This window comes from Mastomys coucha, unplaced genomic scaffold (assembly GCF_008632895.1).
Source record: "Mastomys coucha isolate ucsf_1 unplaced genomic scaffold, UCSF_Mcou_1 pScaffold23, whole genome shotgun sequence".
Classification (NCBI taxonomy): Eukaryota; Metazoa; Chordata; class Mammalia; order Rodentia; family Muridae; genus Mastomys; species Mastomys coucha.
In genome coordinates this window covers 115,731,498-115,748,834 of record NW_022196906.1, presented here as the reverse complement: position 1 = coordinate 115,748,834, position 17,337 = coordinate 115,731,498, and the positions used below count along the sequence as shown (strand labels likewise).

The window sequence follows — 17,337 nt, the reverse complement described above, 5'->3', positions numbered from 1 at the left end:
GTATGCATTTTGGACGTACACTGTGGTGCGCATGTGCCGTGGAATGCATATGGGGTCGGAACACAAATTCAGATTTTAGTCTTTGTCTTTCCGTCTTGTGAATGCTGCTGTTACTACCAGGCAAGCTGGGCTGACAGCATCAGGGTGCTCTTTTGTCGCTGCCTCCAGTCTTGCTGTAAAAATGCTGGGATTATAGGGGTGTGTTACCACGTCTGGCTTTTAGTGGGTTCTAGGAATTCGAATTCAGGTCTTCATGCTTTCAGAGCAACTCTGTTTTCCACTGATCATCTCCTCAACCCTCTATGAATCTACTCTTAAAGACAGCCAAGGGAGGCGGGGGTCCTGCAACTGAGAGAAGCAGGCTTAGTGGTCACGTGACCTGTGCCACATGCTTGATCATCTGACCTGTGCTGCGTGACTGCAGTCAGGTTGCCTGCAACCCCCAGGAGGCAGGGGTGGGTGGTGGTGGTGGTGGTGAGGACTTGGCAGTTCATGAGGACTATGAGCTGGAAGGGTTGCAGGAGCCAGGCGATTGTCAGCTCTCCAAAGCAGCGTCTGACATGGTTCTAAGAGATATAGCTTCCCATGGCTGCCGAATCCCTGTCACGGGCTCAGATGTAACTTCACCCCAACCCTGCACAGCGGGGCCCAGACTCTTCAGATCTTGACCTCCCTCACTGACTTCTGGCTTTCTAGTCCTTTAACTTAGTATCAGTGATGGTTTCTGTGTTTAAGGAGAGTCCCTAGGCTGGCAGATGGGGCTGAGATGTCTTTGGAATGAACGTTCCTTGCTGGAACTGAGAGTTTTTCCCTGTTTTTTCTGTTACACACACCTGGTGTCAGCCTAGGCTGGTCTCAGTCTCTCTCTCTCTCCCTCTCTCTCTCTTTCTCTCTCCCTTTCTCCCTCCTTCCCTCCCTTCCTCCATACCATGTATGTATACATGTGTGTATTTAGCAGTGCTGGGGATTGAACCCAGGACCTTGTGAATGCTAGGTTACTGATCTATCACTGAGCTATAGCCCCAGCCATATTTTATTTTATTTTATTTTACTTTATTTTTGAGAGAGAGTCACACTACATTGCCCAGACTGGCTTTGGACTCCTATGCCAGGTGTGTGGGATTGCAGGTCTGTCCAACAACCTGACTAGTATCCCATAAACCCACAAAGATGGGTCTTATGGGCTTGTCTAGTATGCCATAAACCCACAAAGATGGGTCTTAAGGGCTTGTCTAATATGCCCAGGGCCTGTAGGGAAGAAAAGTAAGTAGGCTTTAAAGGGGAGGTTTAATTAACTCATAGTCCCTAGGAAGGGCTATTTCCAGAGAGTCCTCTGCTTTGCAAAGAGTTTATGACTTTTTATCCCTGTATGTGCACATGCACGCATACACATACACGCATGCACACGCATACACACCTGCACAAAACATAAACATGTGTTAGTTCTTACTCTTATTCCCTCTGAGTCCTGATTGGTCTTGAAGTGTTAGAGGCTTTTCCCATCGTGAATCCATCACAGCTGGGTTGTGTGGTGCTGCACACACACACACACACACACACACACACACACACACACACAGAGGGGTGGGGAGGAAGCCAGGACTCAATTCAGTTTCTTCCTTTCTCCCTTTTACCTTGAAGGAGCCCTGTCCCATGGCTTGGGGGACCCCACCCCCACCTCAGTTAATCCTCTCTGGACACCTACAGGTGTTTATCACTAATACCATGGGTGCTTTTTAATCCACTTACATTGACAGTGAAGACTGACCTCACATTTGTACAGTATTTTCATAATGGCTACTGCCAACTTGACAGGCTCTAGGTCACCTTGAAGGCCAGCTTCTGAGCTTGCCTGTGAGGGGTTGTCTTGATTTGGTGAATTGAGGTGGGAAGACCCACCATAAAAGTGAGCAGTACTATTCTCTGTTCTGGGTCCTGAATTGCAAAAGAGGAAATGAAGTTGAGTGTCAGCAGCCTTGGGTCTCTGCTTCCAAGTGTAGGTGCCTCCAACTGTGAGTCAAACCCTTCCTTCCTTGCAATGGGTATTTTGATCACAACAGTAGGAAAAGCACTGAATACAGTCCTCAAAGCCCAGCATGGTGGGACCCAGAGAAGTAATGTCATATATCAAGGACACATGGAAGACACACTTGAAGAGCTGTGGTCAAACATCCTTGAAGAAACAGCCAGGAGAAGTGGAAACTTAAGGGTTCTTTGGAAAGTCAGTTGTGACAGATGGTGTTTTGCTGGGCAAACACATGGAGTGTTATCCTGAAGTGGACACAGGTGAAAGGATGTTTTTAAAGCAAGCACATGAAAGGACACATGATGAAGGAATTTTTGCTAACAACACACATGTATTGGTCTGCCTTACACAGAGTAATTGAGTTCCAATTGTCAGAACTCCATAGAGAGAAACACACCAAAAACTTCTGGTGGTGTGGTGGCAGCTTCTTGCCACTTTCTTGATTGGCAGAGTGATGTTAGCTGACACATGGTGAGACCAGACACTTGGAGGACACGTGATGTTTGGAGGGAGTATAAATAGGACTCAATGGACTGTGAGAGGGGTTTGCTTCACAAGCTAGCCTTTGCAACGCTTCTTGATCTCCAGTCTTGGCTGATCTTCACTTTGTTGAGAGAGCCACAGCCAAGAACTTCTCCTGTCATCTCCTGATGGTCCTGGTTCCTCCTGTTGACCCCTGTAGATTCGGCTGAGGGCTGGATGTTCCTGCTAGGTTGTGTCACCGCTGGACTGCTGGTGTATTCATGAAGTGCTTGCGGGTGGATCAAGCTGCTGCTGCTGATCTGTGATCTGAGTTCCTGGTTTCCTGACAGCGCAGATGAGATTTGCTCCAAAGAACCATCTAAACAGGTCCACTTCCCCCGTATACTCCTCTCTTTTCCACTATCTCTGGTGGGTGATGGGCTAGAAGGGAGGTTGTCGAGTTTAAGAACCATCATTAAAAATGGGGATTGAAAAATTAAAGTTACAGCTAGGCTGCTCCCAGCGCATCAGACACCAAGGCGCATGGGTATCTTCCCACCCATGTGCTAATGAAGGGTCTGATCCCTCAGAAGACATGGTTCCTCTCATTTCTGGGGTCTGCTCATTTTGTGTTAAATTTGGACTCATCCCAAGATGGCAATTCTCACTTTCTAATCCCACAGCTGTGCCATTCCATGCTGGAGCAAGCTTATACAGCTTTCATAGAATGTTCCTTGAGTCTTATTGGTCCCAGGTAGATCATGTGTCTGTCCCTGAACTGATCCCCATAGCTAGGGGAATGCATGGCACCAACTGGCTCATCTTGAGGTGAGCCTCCAGTGAGAGGCTGAAGTGGAGAGAGTATCATCAGGAGAAGAGCGAGGGGCATGGGAAGCCAGGCCAACAGAATTCTTCCGCAGGCTCATCAAGGAAAGGATTAGAGCTGAAACTGTAGACATAAGTCCTCATGTTTATGTCCTTTCCAGGGAGAAGATTCACGGCTTTGGTTTGTCACCAGATCCTGACCCGAGGAAATGGCTGTTCTAAGATAATTGCAGAGAGTGGACCAGACTGAATTTGCTGTTTAACCATCCTTACCTCTTGGAGGGGAGTCAGGGTACAGGGTCTGTAGACTAGGCTGGCCTCGAACTTACTATGTAAGCTGAGCGTGGCTTTGAACACCCAATCTTCCTGCCTCTACCTGCTGTTGAGCTGCTGGGCTTATGAATATGTACCAGCACACTCAGTTGGTGTTCTTGCTGATCATCACTAGTCTCCAGAATTTCACAAAGTGTGGAGTAAGCATCTTCCCGTGTTCTATGGCACCTTGATTTGACCATTAAGGGGCTGACTCGTGCCTATCTGGAGAGCCAGCCCCAGTTTGTCTACAGCTGCTTGTCTTAGGCAAGAAAAGGCCCTCTGGGAGCTGCTCCTCACAGCGGCTCTGAGGCTTCTCACAAGTGGATATTTTCCTGGTAATCCCCAGCCAGGGCTTGGTGTGGGCACTGTTGGCACCATATGATGTCAATCTGGCTTGATACAGTGAATGGTGAGCAAACATGGGCCGGCAGCAGAATCCCCCACTTCCTGAGCATCCACAATCAGAGACGCATTGAAGTTGAAACACACGGAGACCTACGCCCTTGCCCTTTGCATGTGCCGGGAGATGAGGTCATCCTTGATCGACCATGGTAAACAGCCAGTCCTCATTTCCCCCCTCAGCCTGCACTGTGGGTTTTAATTGGGTCCAAAGCCTGCTTGGCATTTTGCTCATTTTCCTGATCTATAAGACTCAAAGGCTGGTCCAGAGCTGCTTAGACTTCTGTGTGAACACAACCACTCTGACCACTCCAGTGTGTGTGTCTCTGTGGGTATGACTGTGTGTGTGTGTATGTGTTTGTATGTGTCTGTCTCTGTGTGTGTCTATGTATGTGTCTCTGTGAGTGTATGTCTGTGTGTGTGTCTCTGTGTGTGTAAGACTGTGTGAGTGTCTGTGTGTATATCTGTTTGTGTCACTGTGTGTGTCTGTCTGAATGTCTATGTGTATGTCTGTCTGGGTGTGTCTGTCTGTGTGAATGTGTGTATATCTGTGTGTGTCTCTGTGTGTCTGTGTGTGTCTCTATGAGTGTGTGTCTCTGTGTGTGTATGTGTATGTCTGTGTGTGTCTGTGTGAGTGTCTATGTGTATGTCTGGGTGTGTGTGTCTGTGTGAGTGTGTGTGTGTGTCTGTATGAGTGTGTATATACCTGTGTGTGTCTCTGTATGTGTCTCTGAGTGTGTGTCTCTGTGTCTGTGTATGTCTCTGTGCATCTCTATGAGTGTGTCTCGGTGTGTGTCTGTGTATGTCTCTGTGCATCTCTATGAGTGTGTGTCTCTCTGCATCTCTATGAGTGTGTCTCTCTTTGCGTCTCTATGAGTCTGTGTCTCTGTGCATCTCTATGAGTGTGTGTCTCTATGAGTGTGTGTCTCTGTGTGTCTGTGTATGTCTGCGTGTGTCTCTATGAGTGTGTGTGTTTCTGTGTGAGAGAGAGTAAGGTTGACGACTTGTGTCTTCCTTGACTGTTGTCCACTTTATTTTGTGAGAGATGAGGTCTCTTTGTCAAGCCTGGAGCTTATCAGTTTTCCCAGAGAGCCCCAGGGATCCTGCTGTCTCCATCTCCCAGCATTGGGTTCAGCTTTTCCATGGGTGCTGGGGATCCCAAAGCAGGTCCTCATGTGCGAGGCGAGCCTTTTACTGAATGAGGACAAAAGCAGCCGTACGTGTGGATTCGCTCGGATACCCTTGTGGATCAGGCAGCAGAAGGGCCCACCACTTATGTTCTGGGTGACATGGGTGGGTGACTGGATCCTGCAATCATTAGGTCCCTCACAAAGTGGCATAGTGGGAGTTTCAAGTTCTCAGGTCCCCCAGGGAAGGCTGTCACTATCCAGTGCCATGCAGCATGCTCCTGGGCCACCATCTAGTGCCATGCAGTGTGCTCCTGGGCCACCATCTAGTGCCATGCAGTGTGCTCCTGGGCCACCATCTAGTGCCATGCAGTGTGCTCCTGGGCCACCATCTAGTGCCATGCAGCATGCTCCTGGGCCACCATCTAGTGCCATGCAGTGTGCTCCTGGGCCACCATCCAATGCCATGCAGTGTGCTCCCGGGCCACCATCCAGTGCCATGCAGCGTGCTCCTGGGCACGCCTCTGGGCTGCAACTCATGTTTTCAAGGCTCACATTAACTTTTCAGATTGAAAGGTCCAAACATGAAAATTATTGTTGGAAGGTCTAAAATTATTGTTTTAGAGAGTGTGTGTGCATGTGTGTGCGTGTGTGTGTGCATGTGTGGTAGGTGAGTGTGTGGGGTGCCAGTGCTTGCACATATGGTACACATGCGGAGGTCAGAGAACAATCTCTGGTTGTGGTCCTCAGGCTTCTTACACCTCTTGCTTGAGACAGGGTCTCTTGTTGGCCTGGAACTTTGCCATGTAAGCCAGTCTTGTTGGGCCACAAGTTTCCAGAGAGCTGCCTGCCTTCCACCACGTAGTGTTGGAACTATAGGTGTGTTCTGGCTTTCTCAAATTCGGACTCTCAGGTTTGTAAGTCAAGTGCTTTACTTACTGTCCCCCAGGTCTTCAGTGTGATGTTTGTTGTTTATTTGACTCATGGCCTTGTGGCCCTGTGTGTTTCTCTCCTGTTGTGGGTCGTCACAGAGGGCAGTAATGAATTCATGTTCTTGGTCAAGTAGCTGAATTTACATTTTAGTCGTTGGAAGATGATTGTATTAGAACAGAGGAATCAGGAAAAGGCAAGCCTTTCTCACTTAGAGTCAGTTCATTCATTCATTCATTCATCCTTTAATCACTGGTGTAAGGACTTGGAGTGACTAACGATCCTTCTCCCAGCCCTCCGACTGCCTGCCAGCTGCTTATTTCTTCCATGCTAGGGGTGCAAGAGTTGTAGAGGTGGAGCTGCACCTCAAGTGTATCTCGTACGGATTCGTGACTCCTTTTCAGTGGCACCACATCAAGCCATCTCCTGTCTTCCCACAACACGTGACTCCTTTTTAGTGGCACCACATCAAGCCATCTCCTGTCTTCCCACAATACATGCCTCAGGGCCTTCCGTGCACCTTGGAGGGCTCTCTGGGGGAGGCTGCCCTGTGCTTTTTGCTAATCCCTTTTATGATGTCAGCTCCAAAGACTTCAGGGACCAGAATGGTATTTCTGCCTCCCACCATGCCAAGTCGTGACAGGCCCTCTGCCTGTTCCCTGTGCGGTATTTCTCTTGACACAGCCTGAGGTCTTTCTCCTTCTTGGCACTGCATTGTGGGTAGCTGAGGGACCCTTTGTTCCCACATGGGTAGCAAGAAGTGTTCATAAAAGATAATATCTGCCCGTCCCTCTCTCTGCCTTTGGTGGTCTTTCTTCAGACCAGTCCTTAGTGAGTGCTCAGACATGGAGCAGCCTTCCTGATGCCAGCTCGATATTTTAAGCTTGGCATGCAATATCACAGCCAAGAATGTTTTGATTTGAAAAGAAAGGTATGGTAGCCAATGCGGATCCCTCAGAGCCATTCGGGGCTCTCAGCCCCTAATATCTGAGTAAAGGGGGTTCGTGAGGCATGCTTTGGAGGTGGTGGGTGCTGACTGATGTCAGGCTCTGGATGGTGCTGTTGTGGTCTGTGGGTCCCTCCATTGGCAAGGCAAACTCCTTGCTTTGCATAGCTGGGTTTACAGAAGAAGCAAAGTGGCTTAGAACGGACCCCTTCTCTGCCTGTCTCACGAGGGTGTCCTTGTCAGCAGGTCTAGACACCACTAAGGGCAGGTTCCACTTTCCTTGAAATGGATCTCTGTCTGACACTTAAACAACATTGGGGTTATTTTATGGTGGTTTTTGCTGCACGCCCGGCCTTCTTTCTTTTGGATCTCTTGAGTTCTGGTTTGGGCCTGTCACTGTCTTGCCCATGTGTGAATGTGCTGGTCTGAGTGTGCTTGCCCATCACTCTCCAGCTCTGCCAGGACCCCTTGGGCCCCTGGGGAGAGAAGCAGCGTGAGCTTACTGGGAAGGGCGCTGTGCTGCGTGAGATGGCTCTGACTGACAGCTTGCACAGAGGAAATGACTTTGCAAACAGGGAAACAAGAATGCTCTCAGCGTGATCTTAGAGTGCAATGGGCTGACTAGCACACTTTCTGGGCATGGGTTGATGCTTATATAGATGCTGATGCAGATAACAGCCCAGATGCAGACACAGTTATAAACTGTGGTACCCGAGGATATCAGTTCAGCAGACACAGGCCATCTGTCAGGGAAGGTTCTGGAGATGTCTGCTGAGTGCCCAGTGCTGGGCACACCGAGGGGCTGCTATTCTGTAAGAACAACTGCCACTCAGGGGCTTGGGGCTGGGTCCCCAGCAGCCAGGTCTACATTCCAGGTCCCCAATTTCTAGAGGGGCTTTCAGACCTAAAATTCCTGCTTTGTGTCCCTCTCACCCCATTTCAGACAGACCCTCTGAAAACCAGCTGTACACACTGGCATTTTGCTCCTACATACTTGGATTGGGCTCTCAAGAGCAAGGATAGCCACCTTCCTAACAAATGCCACCCACGTCCACATATGTCCTCTATAGCTCCTTTATCTTCTTTAGTTCTATGTGCCTGTGTGTGTGCTTGTAGGTGCATCCATGTGGAAGCGAGCAGTTGACACTGGTTACCTTCCTCAGTTTCTCTCCAAATTGCCTTTTGAGCTGGGATCTCTCACTGAATCTGGAGCTCACTGATTGGCTAGGCTGGCCAGCCAATCAGCTCTGGGGATCCATCTGTGTGGGCCCTCTCTGCCCAGTGCCCAGTGTTAGGGCTACAGATGTGTGCTGCAGGGCCTGGTTCTTACAAAGGTACTGGGGATTGAATCCAGGCCTTCATCAACCGAACCATCTCCCCAGCCCAGAACCCAGCCAAAGATCACAAGCTACCTTCGGTTTTCATGAAGCTTTAGTGTACCCGGTGAAGTGTGGGTTCCAGTCCCCTCCACTCTTCTTGACTTCTGTTTTAGGGACATTGACATTCATTCAGCTACATGTCTTCATGATGATTTAGGTTAAACGTTTCTGCTAAGAGTGTGACCCCAGGTGCTGCTATGCGCTGTGCGCAGCTTGGGTTGCAGAGTATTGAGCTGGGTCCCACTGTTGTGGGCGCCACGTCCCACCCTGACCACACCCCGCCCCGACCACGCCTCCACCCTGACCACGCCTCCCCTCTGGACCACGCCTCCACCCTGGCCACGCTTCCCCCAGCCATGCCCCGCCCTGACCACGCCCTGCCCTGGCCACGCCTTCCCTCCTGGCCATGCCTCCACCATCAGTGGCTGTGTGCTGGGGTACACTTACTGCACTGTGTGTTCGAGTGCTAATTTCTGCGCTTGAGATCTGCTTGCTGTCCATACTTTGATGTTGTCATTATTGTGGGGCATTTCCTGACTCAATATTTTGTGGAGCATTGTTCTTCCTCGTCTTTTGGACTGAACACCTTGTGGCTGGGCAGGACAGGAAGGGGCGGGACTTTGGAGGAAGGGGGCCTTGGGTAGGACGCTGGGGAGTTGCCATCAGAATGTGGGAGGAGGAGGCGGCCAGGGAGCGACCAAGATGGCAGGTAACTTGCCACATGACTGGGAAGCAGGCTGCGAAGTAGACTAAGACCGCATTGTCGGGGTAGAGTAAATCAGAATCTTTCCAACTATACTGCAAGAATCTTAAGATAAATATAAGGTCTCTATGTCATTATTCAGGAACAAGAAAGGGCGGAGAAAAGCCCATTCTTTTACAATGATGGTTTCTTCTGTTGTATCTAACAAACCCAGAGGGAAGGATTCTCGGGTTCTAAGTGACCCAAACTGAATCAGAAGAGCCCCCACACAAGTGAGGTTTTACTGTCTCACATAGCCAGCAAGCAATATTTTCTAGATTTAAGCTGATGCTAAGTTGGATATCAGGTCATCATGTATAGATGATTTTGCCGTCTTTGTCTCTCTCTTTATGTAGTCAGAGATGATTTCAAAGTGCTGGTCCTCCAGTCTCTCCCACGCTTGGCTAATTACCAACTGAGTGTCAAGCCCACCCCATTTCCTCGACCCCTTGCTGATTCTCCTTTTGTGGGATTTCTTTCCCAGAAGCAGTTTTAGCCGAAGGCTCACTGACCTTAGAATCAACCACACCGGAAAGGGAGCCCTCATAGTGAAGGATGGTTTGGTTTCCAAGGCCCAGGGATGACCCCGCTGGGTTCCTTGGTTACAGATTGTCAAGGCCTGAACTGCTTCCTCTCCTTGAAGCTGGAGTTGGCCTGTAGCCTCTGTCTTCCTTGGACTTTGCTCACAAGGGAGGGCTACATGAAAAGGCCTGTGTTGGAGCAACAGCCTGGCACCAGAAACTTGCAGAGCATGAGCCTAGGGCACTGGGACCTGGTGAGTGTGTGTGTGTGTGTGTGTGTGTGTGTGTGTGTGTGTGTGTGTGTGGCTTCTGCTTGGAGGAGGTGGAGCCATGGTGCCGTCTGCCCTCCAATGGCAGTTGAACACTGTGGTATTAGTGGGACGGGGACAGAGGCAGGGGTCAGTTTGACTGCATCCCTATCTTCATGGTGACTTTTTGCCCATCTTCTGAGACCTGCTATCCACCTCCATTCCTGGTACAGGCTCTGAGCAATGTGCACACTGTGTCTTTAGCCTCAGGATGAAGAAGCTGAATCAGCACATACAGGAGGAGTAGCTGTCTCGAGGCCATGTAGACAGTTAGTGGCAAATGCAAAACCAAGTTGGTCCAGTCAAATCCAGGCTCCAGGGAGGATATTATTTTGAGTAGTAAACACTTCAGACCTTAATGGCCTTTTAACCCCACCCCAGTCCTGCCACTACAGCCCAAAGCAGTTATTAGACAGCATGGAAATGATTGGCATGGCTTCTTTCCAGAAGGACTGTTGCAATAACTGTATTTAGCTCCTGTGCTGTGTCTACTGTCTTTGCCATCAACTAGTAATGGGGCCTGCTTCCCAGGATGCTCCACTAACCCTCTGTGTGTGTACTGGTTTCCACAGACAAACCAGTCTGCACAAACAGCAATGGGGTATATGGGGAGACAGAGGTTCAAGAAGCCAGCCAACCAGAATGCCTCTCTGCTCTCTACTGAGGAGATATATCTCTTGACTAGAGAGAGCCTTTAGGGGTGTGCTAACCTGAGTTGATCCTCAAAAGCTATTTAGAAGTTCTTCAAGTTACATGATGCTCTCTGGTGTGACCCAGGTGTTCCTCAGTGTTAACCTGCCCAGCACTTAGGTGAGTGTAAGGCAGAGGCAGGTGGCTAACCAACCACACTGGGCACAGTCTGTCACTCCAGGTTAAGGTAACAAGAAACACAAGTTGAGTACTTTGAGAAACTTGGAAAATATGAGTTATCAAAAAGCATTTTGCTGAAGGAGTAAATGTAGGGTAAGTTTTTAACATCTTGTGAAGTGGAAACACCGAAGGGTTCTTTGGAAAGTCAGTTGGATGGTGTTCTGCTGGGGCAAACACGTGAAGGAGTGTTTCATTAAAGTGGACACGTGTGAAAGTCTAAGGCCGACTCATGGAGGAATGTTTTGCTGAAGGAAATGCAGGAGAGAGGATGTTCTGCTAAAGCAAGCATGTAAAAGGACATGTGATGAAAGATTCTTTGCTAACAACACGGCATGTATTGGTCCACCTTACACTGTGTAGTTGAGCTGCACTTGTTGGGACTCCATAGAGAGAAACGCACCAAAAAACTCCTGGTGGTGTGCTGCAGTTTCTTGCTGCGTCTAAGGACTCGGGCTGATTGGATGCAAGTGCTGAGGCAAGGCCCATGGAGGACGCGTGATGTTTGGAGGGTATAAATAGAACTTTACAGAGTGATGGAGACAGAGCTTGGCTTGCTGGTACAGCTAGCTGTGTAAAGCTTGTGAGTGGTGTGTCTTTGTTGATCTTCACTTCCCTGAGAGAGGCAGAGCAGAGAACTTTTCCTGGTGTCCCTCTGGGTCCCTCCTGCTCACTCGAGCCAAGGCTGAGGCCTGGCTGTCTCTTCTAGGTCCTGTCCAACTGTTGTGGACTGTTGGTGTGCCCATGAAGTGCTTTCGAGTGGATCAACCTGCCACTGCCTGCTAACCTGTGAACTGAACTGCCAATTTCCAGACAACTCAGATGGGAGTTGCTCTGAAGAACCTTTCTAAACAGGTCCACTTCCTTTGTATCCTTTCTTTTCTACCTCCTCTGGTGGGTGGTGGGTTACAAGGGGGGGGGTTAAAGCATTTAAGAACCATCATTAAGAATAGGATTTGAAAAAAATTAAAGTTAGAATCTTGACAGCATAGGGGAGGTTTAGGGGATGGCACTTTGTTTCTAAGTCATTGTTTTACTTTAAAGCAATGGAAACTCCAAGTGATACACAGTGTAGTATATAGTACACAACACACTCACATGCACACACACACTCATATATGCACACCATACACACCACACACATGCACATCACACACACACACGCACACACACATACACACACACACACACACGTTGGTAATGCTTAAAGAAAGATGAATGCTGCAGGTTGGTGATGTACTTATGGGTCTAAGCAGAAGTGTTTGTAGCTGGTTTTGTTTTTTCTTTTGTGTGTTTCTACTCTTATTTTAAATTAATCATGCAATTACCAGTTTTAACTGAGCCAGCCAGAACGGCTTCCATGTTCCCACGAGCCAACATATCTTCTCCTATCTTAAGGTCTCTTATCGTTTGAGACCTAATAATAACCCAAGCTGACATTTTCATGTCTCAGATTAGGTGGCCTAGATCCAAAACAGAGCATCCTTGATCATGGGCCTTTCGAGTAGACAGGCTGACTAAGGGATTCTCTGTGGTGTTCTACCAATGGTAATGCTGTTCCTGGCAGAGTAGACAGGCTGACTAAGGGATTCTCTGTGGTGTTCTACCAATGGTAATGCTGTTCCTGGCAGAGTACTGCCCTGGCAAATGTGTCCCTGCCATAACCCTTGGGACATCAGAATATGTTACTAGCAAAATGGATTTTCAGATATGATTAAGGCTGAATACCTTAAGAGGATATTTCCCTGAAATCTGAGTGGACCAAGCTAGTGACAAAAACATCAGAATAGTAGAAGAGAAGGCCTGAGGAGTTGACCTGAGGGTTGAAGGTAGGCCAGAGTCCTGGTGGAAGGGATCTGGACTCACCCTTGATGTCCTTGATGACCAGGAAGGGGAACAGAGTGAGAAGGGTGGGCAGCCCTCAGCAGTTAGTGTGACCTCCAGTCAACACGCTGTGTGAACAGGGGTGGGCCATCTTTACTCTCTCCAGAAGGAGCCTGGCCCTACTGGCACCCTGCTTTGAGTCTCCTGAGGCCCACGTTGGACTTCTCACACACATGCCGTAGCAGTGGCGGGTTGGACTTCTCACACACATGCCGTAACAGTGGCAGGTTGGACTTCTCACACACATGCCGTAGCAGTGGCAGGTTGGACTTCTCACACACATGCCGTAGCAGTGGCGGGTTGGACTTCTCACACACATGCCGTAGCAGTGGCAGAAGGCTAATACGGTTTCAGTGGTGATGATGGATTCCTTCCCCTTTCAGAACATTCTGGTTCACAGATGTCATAGAGAAGGTTCTAGAAGAGTTTCTCATGGAGCAGGATCAATGGTGTAGAAACTCTTGGGTGAAGACAAATGAGTTACTAAGAAATTGGCATCTGAGAAAACGCAGAGTACCCAGACTGCAAGCAACGTGGACTCCCTGCTGGGTTGGTAGGTGGGCCTTTGTGGGCAGGAGCAGAGACGGGCAGAGGACATCCGGCTGTAGAGCACACTTGTCAGCAAAGTCCCCTTTTGGTTATCTGGAGACACGTTTTGGAAGGGTAAGCTTGCTCATTCTTCCAACAAGATCACTGAGAACCAGCCAGGTACTAGGCACTGGCCTCTGGGGAGGGGACAGGGTCAGGCAAGCTTCCTGCATGAGACCAAGGTCATAAGGAAGAGAACAAACCAACATGGTAATGCTGTCTGAGTGTATTACAAAGGCAGCTAAGCCACCTTCCTCATGGGTCAGTGGCCACAGTTAATACTGTGGTCATTGGAGTAGTCATGAAGGTGGAAGGAATAGCTGGCGCAAAGGCAGCGGGAGTGGTGTGGTCCAGGGAACTCATGCAGAGAGTCTGTGGAAGAGCAAAGCGGCTGGGGAAAGGGTCTGGAGTGGTCTGAGGTCAAACTGAAGAGCGGCTCGGGGGCCAGATCAGGAGGAATTGGACAAATAGTCTATGGAGGATGTTGTTGGAAACCCGTAATTAGTGAGAGGTGGTGGTGACCTGGGCCAGGACAGTGTTGCACAGGCAGGTGAGGGGTGGTGGGTAGGCTTTAGGACAGCATCCTGTTCCTGTTCAGTTCCTGCTGAATTGGCTGCTGGAGGGAGGGAAGAGCTGAGCCAGTGCCTAGCCTGGGAAAGGCTACTGTTTCCTGAAATGCTGTTTGCACGGCTGGAAAATGTCAACATGGGCTTTCTCCCCGTGCATAGAAATTCAGTTACTAACGACGACCAAGAGTGTGCAGCCAGGACTCAGAACAAGGCAGTCCCGAACCGATAGTGCTTGCTGTACTAAACTCATTTTCTCAGCACAATTAGGCAAGCAGTGTTTTCCTCTGTGTCTCAGGCAAGGGCTCCGAAGCCCAGAGAAGTTGAATAACTCGTTAAGGTCACTGCTGGGGTCACTGCCATTCCAGCTGCAGAGAGCAAAGCAGCTATTAAGAGCCAGGCTATCTGAGAACCAAGATACTGCCTCCTAAGACCGCGGTCAGGTATACAACTAACCATGTGGCGGAATTAAACACATTTGCCACCTTTGCCCTACTTAAAGATTTCGTCTAAGCTATTAGTTCATGGTAGAGAGCAGTTTTATTCTTCAGGGGACATTTTGCCCATTACAGAGGAGACCAAATACCCAACAACCTAAAGATGGGAAGATTTGTGGCTCTGGTTTCCTGGTACTGTCCACAGTGGTGACAAGGCCATGAGGTGACTCCTCACATTTATAAAGGCTCTAGGTGACTTGTCATGTCGTATCTGCAGTCAGGAAGCCGAGAACAGGAAGTGGGGCTGGCATTACCTCTTAAAGGATCTAAGGCTCTGGAAACAGCATCAGCACTTGGGCCAAGGGTTCCAACCCGAGAGTCTAAGGGCAACAGTCCACACCTATGCCACCCTCTAGGTGTGCCAGATCTCCAATACACAGAATAACCCCCAACAAAGAACTTTCTAAGCCCAACCGTGCCTGCAGGTCCCAGGAGGAGACTGTCACTGGGAGGCCTGATGTGATTGTCCCTGGTCTATAGTGACAGGGTGGGGCACACTGGGAGGAGACTACACCCTGCTTTCCAGTCAGATATTCCAGTTTGAGGCCTGGGACAACAACCAAACCCAGGTTATCATTCCCTCAGGGTCAAGGAAGGGACTGTGGGCAGCAAAGTCTGGGCAGGGGAAGGGAGACCTCAGGTGGGGCCAGTCTATCATCAGGAGTTGCAGCAGGGGTGGGGACCAGAAGATGGAGAGTGGCGTGTGTGGGCCCTGTGGGGCGTGGCTCCTGCAGACAGGCCCAAGCAGGGAATTCTGTGATGGTTTTCAGGGGCCAAGCTGCTCCCTCTTGATGGGAGGGATACCTCAGCAGGGGTAAAGTCAGGTTCTAGAGGGCTTGAGAGACCTAGCCTAGGTGTGGCCTTGTGCAAGGAACGAGCAGTGTCTCAAGGTGACATCTTGTATGTTTCGGGGACCATTGCTCAGCTGTGCTTGAAGACGACAGCATTGGCCTGTGCCGGGGAAAGGTTTAAGTGGTTGCTGCAGAAGTGGAGGACGTGAGGTCAGTTATTCGAGAGACCACCCATCATTACAGACTAGGAAGAAGAGGCACTGTGAGGCCAGTGGCTTGTCCTCTGGGGCTGTCCCCTGTGTCGACAGCCAGGGAGGTTGCTAACAGAAAACCTGGGAGTAAGACTGTTGAGGCCACAACTTGGGACACAATGCAGGCTAAAAGGCAGCAGTGGGAGTAGTTCACCATAAGCAGGAATGGCTGTGCTCAGCAATGTATGTGCAGCGAGCTGTATAGCTCCCCCTCCTCCTCTTCCTCTGTTTCCTCTTTCTCTTCCCCTCTCCTTCCATCTCTTCCTTCTCTCCTCACTCTTCCCCCTGCCCCTCCCCCAGTGCCTCTCTTTTCCCTGGAAAGTCCAGTGTCCCTGTGAGCTTGGAAGGAGCTGCCTGAGACTCTCTGTTCAGCTGGCATCCACAGCCCTGAGCCACCAGAGCCTGGAGAAGATGCAGCTGTACCTGGTGCTTCTCCTCATCAGCTTCTTGCTGACTCCGATCGGTGCTCCCATCTTGGGGCGCTGCACGGTGGCTAAGAAGCTCCATGACGGGGGTTTGAATTATTTTGAGGGCTACAGCCTTGAAAACTGTGAGTAAGACCCTCTCAGGTCCCGTCTCCTTACCTCGATCTCCACCCCCTGCCATCTCATCCCCTGCCACCAGCATCTGCTCACACCACACACTGTTCCACCATATAGGGGTGTGTCTGGCTTATTTTGAGAGCAAGTTCAACCCCTCAGCTGTCTATGAGAACTCACAAGATGGCTCCACCGGCTTTGGCCTCTTTCAGATTCGTGACAGTGAATGGTGCGGCCACGGCAAGAAACTCTGCAGCGTATCCTGCACTGGTGGGTCCCTTCCCTCCAGTTGCTCGGGGCACAGGAGCCTACAGAACCTACATGTTTGGAAGAGGCAGGGAGAGGGAATTGGGTGTGTCTGAAGCTCTTTTCTGGGAGGTGGAGTGCTAGCCTGACGGGGGAATGAGAGAAGGGATATGTTAGCCTAAGAAGGATAAAAGATGAAAGCCAATGGGCCCAGAAGGTGCTGGGATGTCTGGGATGTTGGGAGCAGGGGCGGGCCACAGAGCTCAGGCAGCTCAAGAGTAGGAAAAGATTGCTATGTCTGGTCCTATGTCCCCCATGCATGTCCACTAGCTCCCTAAGGGGAGTCCTACTATCATCATGACAGACCAGAAGTGGTTATAAGGAGGAGACAGGAAGAGCCCAAAGAGGACTTAAGAATCTCCGGCTGAGAGGAGGCAGCTGGCCAGGGTCCTCTCCTGTGTCCTGTGAGCTTTGGGGAGCTTGGTCAAGAGTTTTCCTAAGCCCTTGGCAGGTGTCAGTTCCGTTAGTGCTCACAGCAGCCTCTCGGGAGTACAGGTTCTACTCCGCTCTACAAACAGGAAATTGGGGCCCAGATAGAGCGAACCCACACCCAAGGCCTTGTGGCTATTGAGTGAAACTGGAGGTAGACACAAATGAAAAGTGGGTCCCAAGTAGGCAAGGAGTCCCTGACACCTGAGGGATCTCTGCAGCAGAGGGTCTAAGTCCCAGCATCCTTGGGCCTCATTAAAGAGCATTTCCCTCTACCCTGATTAATGAGGAATGTCCAGGGTTTTCAGCCTCTGTAAATGACAGGCCATGAGGGCAAACACTGGGAAGGGAGGTTGTAAGGTGAAGAGATACGCTTGCTGTCATCGGATACCACAGCATCAATCTATTTCCTTTCCTTCGTAGCTTTACTGAATCCAAACTTAAAGGATACAATCAAGTGTGCCAAAAAAATCGTGAAAGGGAAACATGGGATGGGGGCATGGTAAGTGGGTGTCTGCAGCTCACACTGAAGGCTGGAGGGATGGGGGCATGGTGAGTGGGTATCTGCAGCTCATACTGAAGGCTGGAGGGCTGGGGGCATGGTAAGTGGGTGTCTGCAGCTCACGCTGAAGGCTGGAG

At 49.9% G+C, this 17,337-nt stretch overlaps 1 protein-coding gene across 2 annotated transcripts in view; it reads left to right on the top strand.

Moving 5' to 3' along the window:
- Positions 1–13,114: 13,114 nt before the first annotated feature.
- The window catches only part of Lyzl4 (lysozyme like 4), a 9,545-nt gene continuing 5,322 nt past the window's right edge, over positions 13,115–17,337 (top strand). The window contains exons 1-4 of one of the 2 annotated variants that reach the window (XM_031344544.1): positions 13,115–13,284; positions 15,725–15,974; positions 16,084–16,233; positions 17,122–17,200. In XM_031344544.1, coding sequence (XP_031200404.1) covers positions 15,836–15,974; positions 16,084–16,233; positions 17,122–17,200 — 368 coding nt within the window. In that variant the 5' untranslated portion in view covers positions 13,115–13,284; positions 15,725–15,835. Of the gene's footprint in view, positions 13,395–15,724; positions 15,975–16,083; positions 16,234–17,121; positions 17,201–17,337 lie in introns of both variants that reach the window. The other variant, XM_031344543.1, reaches the window with a different exon arrangement.